Source organism: Lolium perenne, chromosome 1 (genome assembly GCF_019359855.2).
Source record: "Lolium perenne isolate Kyuss_39 chromosome 1, Kyuss_2.0, whole genome shotgun sequence".
NCBI classification, from domain to species: Eukaryota; Viridiplantae; Streptophyta; class Magnoliopsida; order Poales; family Poaceae; genus Lolium; species Lolium perenne.
This window is the reverse complement of record NC_067244.2, coordinates 2,147,581-2,164,591: the sequence shown is the minus strand read 5'-3', so window position 1 is coordinate 2,164,591 and position 17,011 is coordinate 2,147,581. Positions and strand designations below refer to the sequence as shown.

At 45.8% G+C, this 17,011-nt stretch overlaps 1 protein-coding gene across 3 annotated transcripts in view; it reads left to right on the top strand.

Annotated features, from left to right (window-relative positions):
• The window catches only part of LOC127340938 (zinc finger CCCH domain-containing protein 43), a 35,542-nt gene extending 18,915 nt beyond the window's left edge, over positions 1–16,627 (top strand). For 2 of the 3 annotated variants that reach the window (XM_051366707.2, XM_071825775.1), the window contains exons 6-11: positions 1,081–1,284; positions 14,034–14,104; positions 14,205–14,292; positions 14,378–14,731; positions 15,599–15,919; positions 15,985–16,627. In XM_051366707.2, coding sequence (XP_051222667.1) covers positions 1,081–1,284; positions 14,034–14,104; positions 14,205–14,292; positions 14,378–14,731; positions 15,599–15,919; positions 15,985–16,503 — 1,557 coding nt within the window. In that variant the 3' untranslated portion in view covers positions 16,504–16,627. The remainder of the gene's footprint in view (positions 1–1,080; positions 1,285–14,033; positions 14,105–14,204; positions 14,293–14,377; positions 14,732–15,598; positions 15,920–15,984) is intronic. The other variant, XM_071825773.1, reaches the window with a different exon arrangement.
• Positions 16,628–17,011: the final 384 nt, after the last annotated feature.

Below are 17,011 nucleotides of genomic sequence, written 5' to 3'. Positions count from 1 at the left end.
TTTCTAGGATATTTTCTTTTTCTAATATCTTCCTTTGGCTATAATTTACTAACCAGAATTAGGCCCTACGAATTAATAGTTGGATGTTTTCCTTATCCTCTGTAAGCGTCAATTTGCGGTTGATGAACTGTGCTATGCTTAACCTATATTGTAAGCCACTGTGAAAAATAGCCATTACGATAACTTTTATTCACATAGCATCTGTTTTTCTTTCCACGAGCTTGTATTTTTTTTCTCACCCTGAATGAGGCATCTTCTCTTATTTACCTCGCTAAATAATAAGGCTTTGCAGATTGTTGGTGTACCCAAGGACATCTTTGAACTTAAGCAGGATATTGATGTGGAACTGGCTCGCAATAACTCAAATGACATAACTATTCCCTTCTATTAATTCCAGATAACATCTTATTTCACTTCGTTTATTCAGCTAGCTCTAATTGATGTTCATTAGTGTTGCCTAAGAAAGGGTTGATGCTATTGTTGATTCCAATCACCGTGCCTTTCCCTTTCCGAAGAGGGGACTCCCGACCAGCATCAAGATTCATTGAAACATACCTTTATGCAAACCTATTCACGACCATTGCCCCTTTGTTACTTACCCACCTTCTGCCGCGGGTTTCCTATTCGATCGAGCGGTTCCAGAGATCTGCCCTGGATCAAGTTAGATTTGGGGCGGCTGAACCAACTTAAGCTGGAGTTTTATTTGATGTCGACGGAAAGGGAGAAGAGCTGATCGAATTTACCAAGAAACGGTTGTGTGGTGTACATACAGGCTGGTTTCACCATTAACGATGAATTGAATTTATTAGTAAGGGAATGAATGAAGCGAACCGAAAAGAAGATGGATATTTTAATAAGAATGCCTCTTCTAGGTTTCTTCTTCAAGTGCTGCTGTAGTTAATGTTCCTCAGTGTTGCCAAGTCTTATCTGTCCCACTATGACAATTGTGGGCTGGGTGTATTTTTTGGATCGTCTTGATGCATTAATATATTGCCCATTAACGAAAAACAGTAGACAATTGCAGTTTTTTCCTTTCATCATTGCTTTATCCTTTTTGTGATGGTTTATCATATCTGTTAGGTACAAACTCAGTCATGTAATCGCTATGATAGGACTGACAGCTGTGTCTGGCGTTCACGGTCTTCACAAATTCCTGTGGTTGCTAGTGAAGAGAAATCTTGGGACAACATCTATGAAGCGCAAGAATCCTATGCTCCAAGTGGCAAGCAAGAGCAATTAAATAAGCATGACCAATTAAACTTTCAGCTTGATTCTAACGCTCAGGTATCTTGAAGATAAAAATTGTTAGACTACCCACAATGGGAGTATCATAGGTAGTATCATGCATTCCATGCATGCAAAATGCTGATGTGGCAGTGCAATTAAGGATGAGAGAGAGGGTGCTAGTATCATAGGTAGATACTGTATCATAGCACATACTACTAGAAAAATTAATGTCAAGTAAATCTTGTACATATATTTGCATTGAGATTCTACAAAACAATTAATATATAGAGATTATGATACTATTATATGATACCATGCATTGTGGAGATAGTAACATGTAGTAGTATCATACGCATGATACTTCTATATGATACTATGCATTGTGACTAGTCTTAGCATTGTTGTATCAGTAGGCTTGTCGACTGAGCTCTCTCGTCCTGTATGCATTTATCACTCTGTACCTCTTAAATTAATTAATTACTCCGATTTCAAGTATAAGTCTTTTTAAAATCTGTGTCAGGTTTCACCATCAATATAAACTACTACCAAAGATTGACAACGTCAAACTGATATTACTAGGTAGTATTTTATTTGAAGCAACATGTTTTTTCTAGGAGATTGATAATCCAAGTGTCACCTAGATTGTGCCATTGTCCAAAACGACATATGTTTGGAATCAGAGAGTAATAGTTAATTTAAACTGCTGCACCTAAGCTTGGCGTTTGGGTTGTGTATGTATTGGTAGAAAATGATGCCGTAGAGAGGCACAGTGTGCTTAATGACGTGTACACATTGTCACATGCCTGACTGAGAACAGTAGGTGATCTTTAGGCTACTCTGTAGATAGTGATGTGATGCTTGTGTGGCCTTTATCTAATTCGTACCTTAGAAGCATTATCCAATTTTTTAATTCGTCAATGTTTAGAAGATTGATTCAACACTAGTGGAAAACAGGGCTTCCGTGGGAGCCTTTTGTCGCGGGCGCGCCTGCACCCGCGACAAATGGCCTGGCCACGTCGCCCCGAAACCATGTGGAGCGCGCGGAGGCTTTTGTCGCGGCCTTTTGTCGCGGGCCGTATTACGACCCGCGACAAAAGGGGTAGGAGCGACGTGGCCACCCCTTTTGTCGCGGGTCGTAATACGGCCCGCGACAAAATGTCCCCGCCCTATATATAGAAGCAGCCAGCCACCCCCCCACCTCATTTTTTCCTTGGTGGTGAAGGTGGAGGTGTATGCTAGCTCATTTTTTCTACATGTGCACAAGAGGTGTTTGATGGAATGCTTGTGAGAGGGATGCCACTTGGTTTATTTGATAAGATTTCTCCTCTTTTTGATCCAAAAAGGTTAGCAACTATTTTCTCGACTATATATATATGCATAGTCCGTACAATACTAATTTTAGCAAGGTGATTGCATCTGATACATATATAATTGTACTTATGATGCAGATGAGTCATACATGGATGTACGGTAACCGATGTGCTCCCGCTTTCAGAGAGGGCGTGAATTCTTTCCTGCTTGTGGCCGAGGCCAACAAGTCGAAGCAAGGTTTTATGTGCTGTCCATGTCTAAAATGTAAGAACGAGAAGGATTACTCTTGCTCAAGAGATATTAAGAGCCACCTGCTTCGGTTTGGGTTCATGTCCAGTTATAATGTTTGGACCAAGCACGGAGAAGAAGGGGTTATGATGGAAGACGGCGATGAGGAAGAAGATAATGATGAGAAGTATTATCGATCTATGTTCTCTGAATGCTTTGATACCGCAATGGACGACAATGAAGAAGAAGGAGGTGAAGAACAGGCATCAGATGATCCTGTTGATGATGATCTTCGTCGGGCCATTTCTGATGCAAGAAGAGACTGTGACACGGATAAGGAGAGGTTGCAGTTCGACAAGATGTTAGAGGACCACCACAAATTGTTGTACCCAGGTTGTGAAGATGGGCATAGAAAGCTGGGTAGCATATTGGAATTGCTGAAATGGAAGGCAGAGGTCGGTGTGACTGACTCGGGATTTGAGAAATTGATGATAATATTAAAGAAGCTGTTTCCAAGAAATAATGAATTGACCGTCGGTACATATGAAGCAAAGAAGCTTGTCTGCCCTCTAGGATTAGATGTGCGTAAGATACATGCATGCATTAATGACTGTATCCTCTACCGCGGTGAGAAGTACGAGAATTTGAATAAATGCCCGATATGTGGTGCATTGCGGTATAAGATCGTAAAAGATGACCCTGGTGATGTTGAGGGCGAGCCACCCAGAAGAGGGTTCTGCGAAGGTGATGTGGTATGCTCCAATAATACCACGGTTGAAACGTTTGTTCAGAAACAAAGAGCATGCCAAGTTGTTGCGATGGCACATGGAAGAACGTAAGAAAGACGCGATGTTGAGGCACCCCGCTGATGGTCGGCAGTGGAGAAACATCGGGAGAGAGTTCCCGGATTTTGCAGGTGAGGCAAGGAACTTATACTTTGGTCTAAGTACAGATGGCATGAATCCTTTTGGGGAGCAGAGCTGCAGTCACAGCACCTGGCCCGTGACTATGTATCTACAACCTTCCTCCTTGGTTGTGCATGAAGCGGAAGTTCATTATGATGCCAGTGCTTATCCAAGGCCCAAAGCAACCGGGCAACGACATTGATGTGTACCTAAGGCCATTAGTCGATGAACTTTTGGAGTTGTGGGCCAAACCAGGTGTACGTGTGTGGGATGAGCACACGGAGCAAGAATTTGACCTACGAGCATTGCTATTCGTAACCATCAATGATTGGCCTGCTCTCAGTAACATTTCAGGACAGACGAACAAAGGATACAATGCATGCAAACCTTGTTTAGATGAGACTGAAAGTAAATATTTGGGAAAAAGCAGAAAAGTTGTGTACCCGTTCAATCGTCGTTTCCTTCCGCGCAAGCATCCCTTAAGGAAAAAAGGCAAGCATTTCGATGGCGAGGCAGACCGCCGTCCGAAGCCTGTCCCCCGTAGTGGTGCTGATATATTTGACATGGTCAAGGATTTAAATGTTATCTTTGGAAAGGGTCCAGGCAGTCGACCTGTTCCGAAAGACGATGACGGACATGCGCCCATGTGGAAGAAGAAATCTATTTTCTGGGAGCTAGAATATTGGAAAGTCCTGGAAGTCCGCTCTGCAATCGACGTGATGCACCTGACCAAGAATCTTTGTGTGAATATTCTAGGTTTTCTAGGCGTGTATGGAAAGACAAAAGATACAACAGAAGCACGGGAGGACCAGGAACTTCATAAAGGACGAAACGGCAATCATCCAGGGCAGTTTGTAGGGCCTGCCAGCTATGCTCTTACCAAACAAGAGAAGGAGATCTTTTTTGAAGCCCTATTCAGTATCAAGGTTCCGTCTGGTTTCTCGTCGAATATAAAGGGGATAGTAAATATGAAGGAGAAAAAATTCCAGAACCTGAAGTCCCATGACTGTCACGTGCTTATGACACAATTGCTTCCGATTGCATTGAGGGGACTTCTACCAGAAAATGTTCGACTAGCCATTGTGAAGATATGTGCATTCCTGAACGCAATTTCTCAGAAGGTAATGGATCCAGAAACTTTGTCGGGATTACGGAAGATGTGGTCCAATGTCTTGTCAGCTTCGAGTTGTTGTTCCCACCATCTTTCTTCAATATTATGACGCACCTCCTCGTTCACCTAGTTGAAGAGATTAGAATTCTCGGTCCTGTATTTCTACACAATATGTTCCCCTTCGAGAGGTTCATGGGAGTCTTAAAGAAATATGTTCATAACCGAGCTAGGCCGGAAGGAAGTATCTCAAAGGGCTACGGAACTGAGGAGGTCATTGAGTTTTGTGTTGACTTTCTTCCTGACCTTAAGCCGATTGGTGTTCCTGAATCTCGGTATGAGGGGAGGCTGACTGGAAAAGGCACACTAGGAAGGAAAGCAACGGTGTGGAGGGACAAGATTTCTTTCAATCAAGCGCACTACACAGTTCTATACAATTCCAGCTTGGTGGCTCCGTACATCGAGAAACATAAGAATGTTTTACGAGAAATAAACCGGGCCAGCCCGAGTCCTTGATTACACGTCAACACATGAATACCTTCGGCGAGTTGGTTGCAAAGACATCTCATTAATGACCCATCTGCGGTGGAGCAGCTGTACTTGTTGGCCAGGTTACCATCTTCAAACATATGTACATTCCAAGGGTACGAGATAAATGGGAATACATTTTACACGATCGACCAAGATAAAAAGAGCACCAACCAAAACAGCGGTGTCCGCTTCGATGCAACAGACGAGAATGGGCAGACCACCACATATTATGGATACATAGAGGAGATATGGGAACTTGACTATGGTCCCACTTTTAAGGTCCCTTTGTTTCGGTGCAAATGGGTGAAGCTCAGCGCTATACATATTGACGATAAGTACGGTATGATAACAGTGGATCCCAACAATCTTGCGTACCTGGACGAGCCTTTTGTCCTAGCCAGCGAGGTGGCTCAAGTTTTCTACGTGAAGGACATGTCTAGCAAATCAAGAAAAAGAAATCAACAAAAGAATACATCAATCGAGGAGCCAAAGCGCCACATAGTTCTTTCGGGAAAAGAAACATCGTGGGAGTGGATGACAAGACAGACATGTCAAGATTATAATAAGTTTAAAGAAATTCCGCCCTTCACGGTGAAAATTGACCCAAGCATCTTGCTAAATGATGAAGATTCTCCATGGCTACGGCGTGAAGATCACAACACTAGATGGCGATGTAATAATGTATTCTTCATATATAGTTCCCAAGACAATCTCTACATTTATGTAATAATGAAGATTAAACTGTGCTTGGCTTGTTGATCTGCTTGGCAAGGCGTATCGATGCTCCTTTTATAGGCACGGCACCGCTTCTACTTTGTCTTATTCCTTCGACAGGCCGTCGTGCGCTACATGCTTTATCTCATCGAGCAGTGCGTCCACCCACGCGTCCTTATCCTGCCGACACCTTTAGTCGCGGTTGCAGCCACCAACCGTGACAAAAGGTTACCGACACATCCTTATCCTGCCGACAGCTTTAGTCGCGGTTGCAGCCACCAACCGTGACAAAAGGTTACCGACACATCCTTATTATCCTGCCGACATCTTTAGTCGCGGTTGCAGCCACCAACCGTGACAAAAGGCCCTCCTAGATAAGCCTCCCCCAGTCTTTTGTCGCGGTTTGAGCCTCCACCCGGGATGAAAGTTTCGCGCGCCACTTCGTTCCCGCCTATTTTCTTCCCGCATTCCCGCCATTTTTCCACTATATATATGTAGGCTTGGACTCTCATATCTGCAAACCTCATCACTCTCTCCCATGGCTTCCATCGTATGTCTAACACCCCGGGAGGCGGAGGCGCTTTGCGCCTCGAACTACCCCTGCCCGCCCGGCTACCGCGTCCCGACCGGCTGGTTGCTGAGCGTCGGAGGCGTACCGGTCCCTCCTATCCCCTGTAGGTGTGCCACGCGAGATGGCCATCACGAACCACTACTATTTCGAGCTCACGCCTGAGCAGCGGAGGAATCCCCAGTGGCATCCCGACTACAGCCCGACTTGGGACAGCTTCTTCATCAATCGGCGTGAGAGGGCGGTTGCCAGGTACGAGGAGGACGGCCCGCCTCCTTCGAACTTCAACGAGGCCGGCCGTCGGATGTGGTGGCGCGGCCGGACTCTCCGAGCGTCCCTGGCCTGTCGTGGCCCCGCCTGCGCTACCCTCAATCCCAGCCCACGCGTGGTCATCCGCCGAGGTTCGACAACCGCGACCCCGATGCTAGCGACGATGACGTCGGCGACTTTGATGACTACAGTGGCGACGTGTATAGGACTAGGCACGACTATGATTGAATGGCTCCAACATTCGAATCTGGCCATGTATCTTATTTTTCAGTTGAGCTCTGTACTTTAATTTCAGTTCAGTCGTAATAAATTTCGTGTCAACCACTTTATTGAACAAAAACAACCGACAACGACTTTATAAACTAAATTTAAACTAATAGAACCGACAACGACTTTATTGAAATTACAATAAAATAGATAAATTACTAGTCTAGTCTCTACTCGTCGTCGGAGGTTGTCTCCGTCCAAAGGTCATCCCACCGAGGGTCGTTTCGGTCCAAGTTGTATTCGAGTTCTCGAGCTCGAAGGCGGCGACGGCCCGACGGTGGCGCCTGTTGGACCTGCGTTGTGCCCTAAGGTTAGCAAAGAACGCGTCGGGGACCGCGCCCTCCACTGGCGCATCAACTGCTCGTCGCGCTCGGCGATGGCGATCCGGCGCTGCACCTGGCGATGCCGGTGACGGTCCTCGTCGGTGACGAGGCACGGCGGTGGCGCGAGGAACTCCGCCTCCTCTAGCGATTCAACATCCGGGAAGTTCATGTCGTGCCCTGGCCGCCGAAAGCGCCACGCCGCCGCGTCGTAGCGCGCGCCGCCTCTTCCGGCGTGTTGTACGTGCCGAGGGTGAGGCGGAAGCCACCGGCGCGTATCTCGGCGGTGAACCTACCGCTCGGATGCACTCGAACGCCACGGAAACCGGACGCCCCTCGACGACATGGAGGCATCCCGGAGATGAATGAGCGGAGGCGGTGGCGACGTGTGGTTGCGCCCGCACTCGTCGCTCTATATAGCGCACGCGGGGCATGGCACGTGTCAGCGGTGGCTACACGTCGCACGCCGGCGTCGGCGGGGTGAGGCACGTGTCAGCGGTGGCTACACGTCGCACGCCGGCGTCGGCGGGGCGAGGCACGTGTCAGCGGTGGCTAAACGTCGCACGCCGGCGTCGGCGGGGTGAGCCACGTGTCAGCGGTGGCTAAACGTCGCACGCCGGCGTCGGCGGGGTGAGCCACGTGTCAGCGGTGGCTACACGTCGCACGCCGGCGTCGGCGGGTGAGCCACGTGTCAGCGGTGGCTAAACGTCGCACGCCGGCGTCGGCGGGCGGGTGAGCCACGTGTCAGCGGTGGCTACACGTCGCACGCCGGCGTCGGCGGGGCGAGGCACGTGTCAGCATTTATATATGCGAGATGCAAATAGTTCTATGGATGTCATATTCATGTTCATTGGATTTTTCTGATCAATTTTCATATATAACACTTTTCTTTTTGAGTTACCATTTAAAAGTTATTGAAATAATAGTTTTTATTTAAAAAAAACAGAAAAACAAAAAACAGAAAAACAAAAAACAGAAAAACAAAAACGGTCCAGGCCTGATCCGCGTCCAACGGCTCCAGGCCATTTTCCTTAGCAGAAATCGCGCCGTCAGGCTGCCGAAATCCACCGCCACCGCCGCCGGCCATCTTCCTCGCCTCCGGCCGCCGCCCCTGCCACTTCTGAGCCGCCTCTTCGCCGCCCCCGCCCTCTGCGCCACCTCCGCCATGTGGGCCGCCTCTGCGCGCCACCTCGACGAGATCTCCCGCGCGCGCCACCTCCGGCCGCCGCCTCCTCCGGCCGCCGCCTCCTCTGGGACACCCCCGGCCGCCGCCGCCCCCTCTGCGCCACCCTCGAGAAGCAGGTAGCCGCCACCCTCCGCCGCCCCGCGCGGCCGCCGGTGCCGGCCGGCGCCCATGCCCCGGCCTTTTTTCATTAAGTTTTTTAATTAAGTTAGTTAGTTTAGTTTAGTTAGTATTAGTATTTAGTTTTAATTAGTATTAGTTAGTTAGTATTAGTATTAGTATTTAGTTTTAATTAGTATTAGTTAGTTAGTATTAGTATTAGTATTTAGATTAAATTTAGTATTAGTTAGTTAGTTTAAATTTTTGTAGATAGTTAATTCAAATTTCGTAGTTACTTAATTCAAATTTCGTAGTTACTTAGTTCAAATTTCGTAGATTAAACCGACGCAAACACTCTCGCGAACACCGCTCTCCCTCTCGCGAACAACACTCGCCGACACCCCTCTCCATCTCGCGAACACTAGCCGACACCCCTCTCCCTCTCGCGAAAACCATCGACGCCGCAACTCCCCTCTTCTCTCCCTTCTCGCGAACAACACTCGCCGACACCCCTCTCCATCTCGCGAACACTAGCCGACACCCCTCTCCCTCTCGCGAAAACCATCGACGCCGCAACTCCCCTCTTCTCTCCCTTCTCGCGAACAACCGACGCCGACACCCTCTCTCTCTCTCTCTCGCAAACACGCGTCGCCGACACCCTCTCCCTCTCACAAACACGCGTCGCCGACACCCTCTCCCTGTCGCAAACACGCGTCGCCGACACCCTCTCCCTCTCGCAAACACGTGTCGCCGATTAGGGTTAGGGTTTGGTTTGTGTTTGATTAGGGTTAGGGTTTGGTTTGTGTTTGAACATTTACTTATCGATTTAAATCTTTTGCGTAAACAATGGATCAATTCGAACGGGACTTGGAACAGGAAGACATATTCGCGGACATAATCCGCGATGGTACAGAAGCCGACCGAGCCGGCTCCGGTGATGGAGAAGCCGACGGCTCCGGTCATGGAGAACCCGACGGCTCCGGTCATGGAGAAGCCGACGGCTCCGGTGACGGAGAAGCCGACGGCTCCGGTGACGGAGAAGCCGACGACGGCTCCGGTGACGAGGTATTAATGGAATTCTATATGTACATATGTATTGAGGCATTAGTATAGAGGCATTAATGCAATTCTATATGTATTCTCTTAGGCCTCCGAAGATAAGATAGAGAAACGAGGCCCGGCAAAGAAGTTGACCAAGAAAGACCACTTCACAATTGAAGTTATATCACCGGAAGGCCAACCGGTGGTACCCGAGAATGTCGGAGTGAAGTTCAAAAATCAGTGCGGAGTTGTGGTTAGAGATCGTGTCCCGATCACTGTCAGAGAATGGAACAAGACGAAGAATGTGTCCGAAAATCAGGTTGCCGATAGGTACAAGGACACACTTTTCAGAGACCTGATGGCACATTTCACTTTGCCAGATTTGGGATCGGAGTCTGAGAATGCTAAGCAGCGAGCGCTAGTGAAGAAATGGGCTCTTAAGAAGATGGGGGAACTTTTCCGGGCGTATAAGAACCGGTTATGGAAAAATTATAAGAAAGACAAGAAGCCTCCATTATTCGAGAACTACCTAGCGAAGCAGGAGCATAAGCGGGAAGAATTTGTGAGGTACAAAGAATCAGAGGAGGCTGTGAACTGTCAGCGAAAAACAAGAAGAATGCAAGCGAGAAGAAATATCACCATCATACGGGGCGAGGGGGCTACGGAAGAGCCATGCCTAAGTGGGATGCACAAGAGGCTGAGATGGAGCTGAACGGGATCACTCCAGAACCCACGCGAGAAGGATGGGACATAAGGGCTCGAAATTGGTTCCTCGCGCATGGCTGTGAGTATGACATGAAGACAGGGAACATTGTTGAAAGTGACACCAGGGTTAGGGTACCCAGGCAAAAATGGATTGAAGTGACGACAGATATAAAGGCGGGAAAACTAAAGTTTGCTCCCGATAGAGAGAAAGACTTGCTGACGCTTGTCCTCGGTAATCCTGAGAAGGGAGGACGAACAAGAGGCTTCGGCCCTAGTGTTCCGTGGTCGCTTGGGTTTCCGGCCGACGCGGAGACTTATAGAAGCCGAGCGAGAGCTAAACAACGCCAGCTGGAGGTGCAGAATGACCGGATGGCCGAGTTCCAACACCGACTTGACCAGCAGCAGCGGGAGCTTCAGCAGCAGCAGCGGGAGATAAATGAACTAAAAGGACAGCGCCCGCCAGATAATACCGCTGAAATATCTCAGCGACGAGACAGCAGCGTGGCCGACTCGGAGGCCCCTCCTACACGGATGATGATAGATGCCGGTCCTGGCGACCCCTTGGATGGAATCAAGGAGACAACACCTTGTGATCTCCATGAGGTGTTCAGGAAGGTTTGTTAAGGTGGCGGCCGGCTATGTCTTACCGGCATTTGGACCTGAAGGTGAGCCGGCAACATGGCATGGCAATCCGATTCCAGCTGGCTATGCTCGTGTCGGGGTGGATTCAGTTGTCCCGCAGTGGGAGACATTGGAGCTCCATATCCCTGGAGGTGATGGGGGGCTTACACTCAGAGAGGTCTTTGGGGAGAAATCATTCTCTGGGAAAAGAAGAACATCAGGCTGCCAGGCTGGGTAGCACCTAGTACCGATCGTCCCAGCAGGTCACCATCACCTCCTCCGGGTGATCGCAGGCCACCATCACCTCCTCCTACCGATCACATGTCGCCACCATCACCCCGTGGGTACGACGTCGACCACGACATCGGTAGTCCATCTCCATCTCCAGCGCCGCCGCCTCCGCCCACTAAGACTCGGAATGCACCCAGCCGGAAGCGTTTCAAGAGTCCTGTCCCCAAGAGGTCGCCCCTCCCAAAAGTACCAAAGGTTCCTCCCCCCCGTCCTTGGGATCTTACTGTCGAGGAAAATGCGGCCGCTGTTGCGAAACACAACTATGATCATTTCCATAAGCCAAAACCTCCAGCGCGAGCCATACACGGAGAAGCAAATAGAATATGCTACTAGTTTTCTGAACACACCATCGCAGTATGAGTTACACGAGAAGAAGGATGACTATACATGCACTCTTGCGAAGGTAATTGACAAAAAAAAGGATGAAAAGGCCAAGGAGAAGGACATTGCTGGCACGAGCAAATCATCAGCTAGAAGTGCAGATGAGAAAAGGTCAAGTTCAACAAGTGCACCCCTCAAGGCCAAGCAAACGTCAAAAGGCAAAAAGAGAAAGGAAGTTCCCCTCCTCGGTGCTCAGCCCAAACAATCGATCCCAGCACTCAAAGTGTTTAATGTTCCCAAGGTGTACGAGGAACATGGTGGTGATGTCAATATGGAAGAAGCTGCAACTCTAGCGGCTCAATGTGGAGTTACCGTGGAGGAATTGTTTGGTGCCGCAGATGCTGCACTACCCACTGCTGATATAGCTCCTAAATTTGTCTACGGGGCCGACTTGGTCAGCAGAGAGCAGCTGCATAAACTGCCAACACATATGCGGAATTTGCATCAGTGGTACCTTGATGCATGCAAGGAGAAAAAAATGTACATCGTGGCGAGTATACCATGGGAATATTACTACCGAAACGAGGAGATCCATATTGAGATGAATGAACTCTGGCAGTTATTCAATCTAGAAGCCCTCGACAAATCTCTCATGAGTTGCTATTGCTTGTAAGTTGTTAACTACATATAAGTTCATTTTCATTCAGTTCATGTTCGTTTTCATTGCATATATATACTCATTATATCTTATGGGTTCTCTTTTGCAGACTGAAGATCAGTGAGTGCAAAAGTAATAATATTATCAATGTTGGGTTTGTTGACCCAGATAAAATACATGTTGAAACGGTGAAGCATAAACGCGAAGAAACGGGGGGAAACCTACTAAGGTTTTTGGGGCAGCAATATTTCTGTGATTCAATATTGTTTCCTTACAACTACGAGTGAGAGTCTTAATGATCTTTTATGCACATTCAATTTTTCTTACTCGATGTTAAGTGTAATTCCTGACGTATATGCATAACATGTGCAGCTTCCACTGGATTCTACTAGACATTCAACCTGATAAGGGAATAGTTGAAGTAAGAGACCCACTGAGTAGAGGCACGGACGGGTTCCGGGACTTGCAGAAGTTGCTCCAAGTGTAATTTCCTTCATCGCCGCGCTTTATCTTTCGTGAGATATCAATTAATTATCCACTCATTCAATCATTCTTTTGCCTGGCAGGGCTTGGCAAGCTTTGAAGAATGTTCATAAGGACATTACCTTTGCAAAGAAGCTAACATTTACTCCTGTAGCGTGCCCCCAGCAGCCACAAGGGACGAATCTATGTGGATACTACGTTTGCGAGTCCATTCGCATGTTAACCACTGAGAAGCAGAACAGAAATAAATTCGACGTAAGCAATAACATTCACAACTTTATTTATTATCATCAATATTTCGTTATCAAGACTGATATAGTCATACTCATCTCATTTTCGTATATAGGTCGACTTCATGCGGGACAGACTCCAACCAAAGGAACACGCACTAGGAATCGCGGAGGAAGTGGCGGGACTTTTGGTTAGAGAAGTAATAAACAACAAAGGCTTGTTTAGTCCAGATAGTTGTTCTACCTCCAAATAGACGGTCGTTAGTACCGTTTGTCGATCGTGAGCTCCATGTATATATGTAGGGAACCTACGAATATGTGTAAGGGGAATCGACTTCTGCTTCCAATATTTGTTTGATCGATCTATATATATATATATAATGAATGAATGTGTACAACTTCTAGTAGCGTACAAATATATGCAACTTTCATTTTCGAACGAAAAAAATGAAATAACAGGCGGTCGGTGGCGGGGGGGGAGGGGTGCTGCACCCCTCAAACCCTAAAGCAGAAGCGTTGTGCGCGCGCCACGTAGAAGGCCTTTTGTCGCGGGTGGTAATACCGCCCGCGACAAAAGGGCCTGTGCCCTGCGCGCCCCGCGGCTGCCACGTGGTGGACCTTATGTCGCGGGTCGTAAGTGACCCGGGATAAAAGGCCACCCTTTTATCGCGCCTTGCTTGTCGCGGCTGGCCGCCCGCGACAAAAGGCCCTAACCACCCGGATCAAAAGGCCTGTTTTCCACTAGTGCAAATTTACACTATAATTTAGACACGTATGCTTGTATGTTATTTCAATACACGAATGCTTGCCTCATAGTAAGTTATACAATAGAGATAGTCAACACTATATTCAGCTGTGGTTTTTGGATGATGCCTGCAATCTGTGATACCTGAATGATTGCTGTGACATTTCAATTTATTTTAAACATCTTCCCACCCTTGCTCTTATTAAGGTTTACATCCCTTGGTCAATCCAAAGAGGCAATCTCTCTGACAGAGATGGAGTTCTTATGGCGGTGAAAGGGTATATTTGATTTGGGATTTTTTGCAGTCTGCTAATTTCCAGATTTTTTATAATTTCACAATCAGAAAATGAACATCTTTATTTGTTGTATATTGCACAGTACACTGGACAAATTGACACCAGAGAAGTTTGATCTTGTAAAGGACAGGTTAATAGAAGCAGGAATCAATAGAGATGATATTTTGGAGGTTTGGTTTATTCCTCGTAGTTTATTGAATTTAATTTAATTTGACATTTGTGATTCACCTCAGCTATGGTTATTTATTTATTTAGGATGTTATTACTGTTATGTTTGAGAAGGCTGTTTCTGAGCCCACCTTCTGTCCGACGTATGCTCAACTTTGTTCTTATCTCAATAAGAAGCTCCCATCATCCCCTCCAGAAGAACCTGATGGTAAAGAGATTGCGTTCGCAAGTGTACTGCTCAGTAATTGTCATGAAGTATTTAAAGGTGCTGGCAATCTATGTGCCGAGATTGATAGAATGACTGGTCCAGACCAAGAGATGGAGACACAGAATAAACAAATAATGCTAATGAAGCTGCGAACACTTGGAAACATTCACCTTATTGGTGAGCTCCTCAAGCAAAAAATTGTCATAGAGAGGATTGTACAGCACACGGTTCAGGTACACATGCAAATCTTACCTTAAGTACTATGCTGCAATTATGCTATAATATATTGTACACATAGTGTAAACGAAACTACACTTGACAGAAGAGTGGCATATGTGATCTTAGCCAAAAAAAATAGGGAAAAGTCCATATTATATGGCTATGGTAAAGTCTGAATTAATTTTGGGTAGGTAGGTATACACGCAATCTAACATGTATCAAATTTTCAAATTTAAATTTGATGTACATAAGGTGGAACAAAAATGACAATTCGTAGTACTCCCTCTATTTCAAAATACTTCACATATTAGATCCTCGTTGGGACAAGCGTTTGAACAACAATTACACTATTAATATATAAACTTTTTTGATACAAAACCATAAACACAAATAAGTATTCTCAAGTATGAATTCAATGACATCAATTTTATGCCACATAAAACATATATTAATATAGTAATTGTCAATCAAAGGCTTGTCCTAACGAGCTAATATGCGATGTATTTCGAAATGGAAGGAGTGTAACTCATTGCCATTTGTCATATACTAGCTCTGCAGCATTTATTGTTCCTCTGTGGTAGGACAAGTGGACGGTACAAATAGAGTGTGTAGGTGACACCGCTTTCATAAGTTACTTATTATAGATAGTAACCCTTCAATCCTTCATATCTTTACACAAATACATAGAGAACACCAAATAAATCTCATAGTACAGGTGGACAGTTCAGATTTGCTCAATTATCACCTTCATTGCTCTCTGGATTAACCATTTTTATTTTTACATTGGTGTTACATATTCCACTTTTATGCTCTACTGGTTTGGAAGAGATATATAAGTCTTGATGTTTAGTTTGTCCCTCAATGAAATTGTGTAATTGTAGATGGATGAAAACATGCAAGGAAAACCAGATTGGGATACTTTTGCTACTAAAGTTTTTTGTGATATTTGTACCGATGAGGTTTTAGCTGGAAATCGACCAACCGAGCATTTGAATGCTATTGGGTATGACAACTTATACACCAAGTTCAATGAAAAAACAAAAAAAGGTTACAATCATGAGCAATTTAAAAGTAAGTGGGAGTCATTGAAGAAAGACTACCAGACATGGAAGGCATTGATGGATAGTGAAGATGATCTTGGGCAGGATCCTAAAATGAATACAATATCTGCAAGCCCAGAATGGTGGGCGAAAAAGATGGAGGTATAATTTTGTTTTCATTTACAGCTTCTTGTTTATCTGTTTTTACTCAACCATAAATGTTTTAGGCAATGCCGGATTGTGGCAAGTTCCGTTCTGCACCACTCGAGAATGTTGATCTTCTAAATATAATGTTCGAGGATATGCTGGATTCAAGTTCAACAACACCTGAAGTTAATTTGGCAGTCAATACAACTATCGAAAGTGAGCATGGTGCTAGTGATGGAAATGATATGCGCATCATTGATAAGGATGTTAATGAGCAATCTAAAGAGGCAATGTTACAAAAATCTTGTAACAAAGAATCTAACTCAACGAAGCCCAATACCATTTGCGTGCATGATCATCTTGTTAACTTAGATGAGAATGTGAACCCTGGAAAATCTGCAACATCTATGAGGATCGATCGAGTAGGAAGCAATATTTCTGAGATCATGGAGTTAGTTGTAGATGCTGGAGTCGAGGAGGGCACTGATGAACATTTCATTGCTACCGAATTATTTATTAGACCAGAATATCGTGAAATGTTTCTTACCCTAAAGCCCCTCGAGGAAGAATTGGGTGGCTTAAAAAGATGTGCCAAGTGAAGAAATAGCATTAGGATCCTAGATCAAGTGTAGCTGATGTTAATTCTCTAAAAAACAATTTGTGCCTGTTGTTATCATGAGACCATTTAAAAGTTATGTACTAATTTAATGCTACTTTATTTTATGTGCTTGCTATTTTATGAGGTAGCTTCTAAACACACCTTTGATGTTGTGTGAATGCATTGAGCTCTTACTGTGACTGATCATATCACGTGGCCCTTTGATCTTTTTTTTCTAAAGAGAAAATTCGCTGATTTCATAATTTATCTACTGCCCATATTGTAAATAAGTTCCAGAAGACGTACCTCTGACTGAAGCGCATCTTGAAGTGTATATATCCACCTGCAAGACGCCACCTCAGCCTCTTGAGGACGTACCATTTTCTGCAACGAAGGAATTGTCCCGTGCTACTAACACTGCTAGAGAATAGCCATCCGTTTTGCCATCCGTCTGCAGTCTTCTGTCAGTGATAACTCAGGTCATCATAGATGGAGGGACAACCATCAGT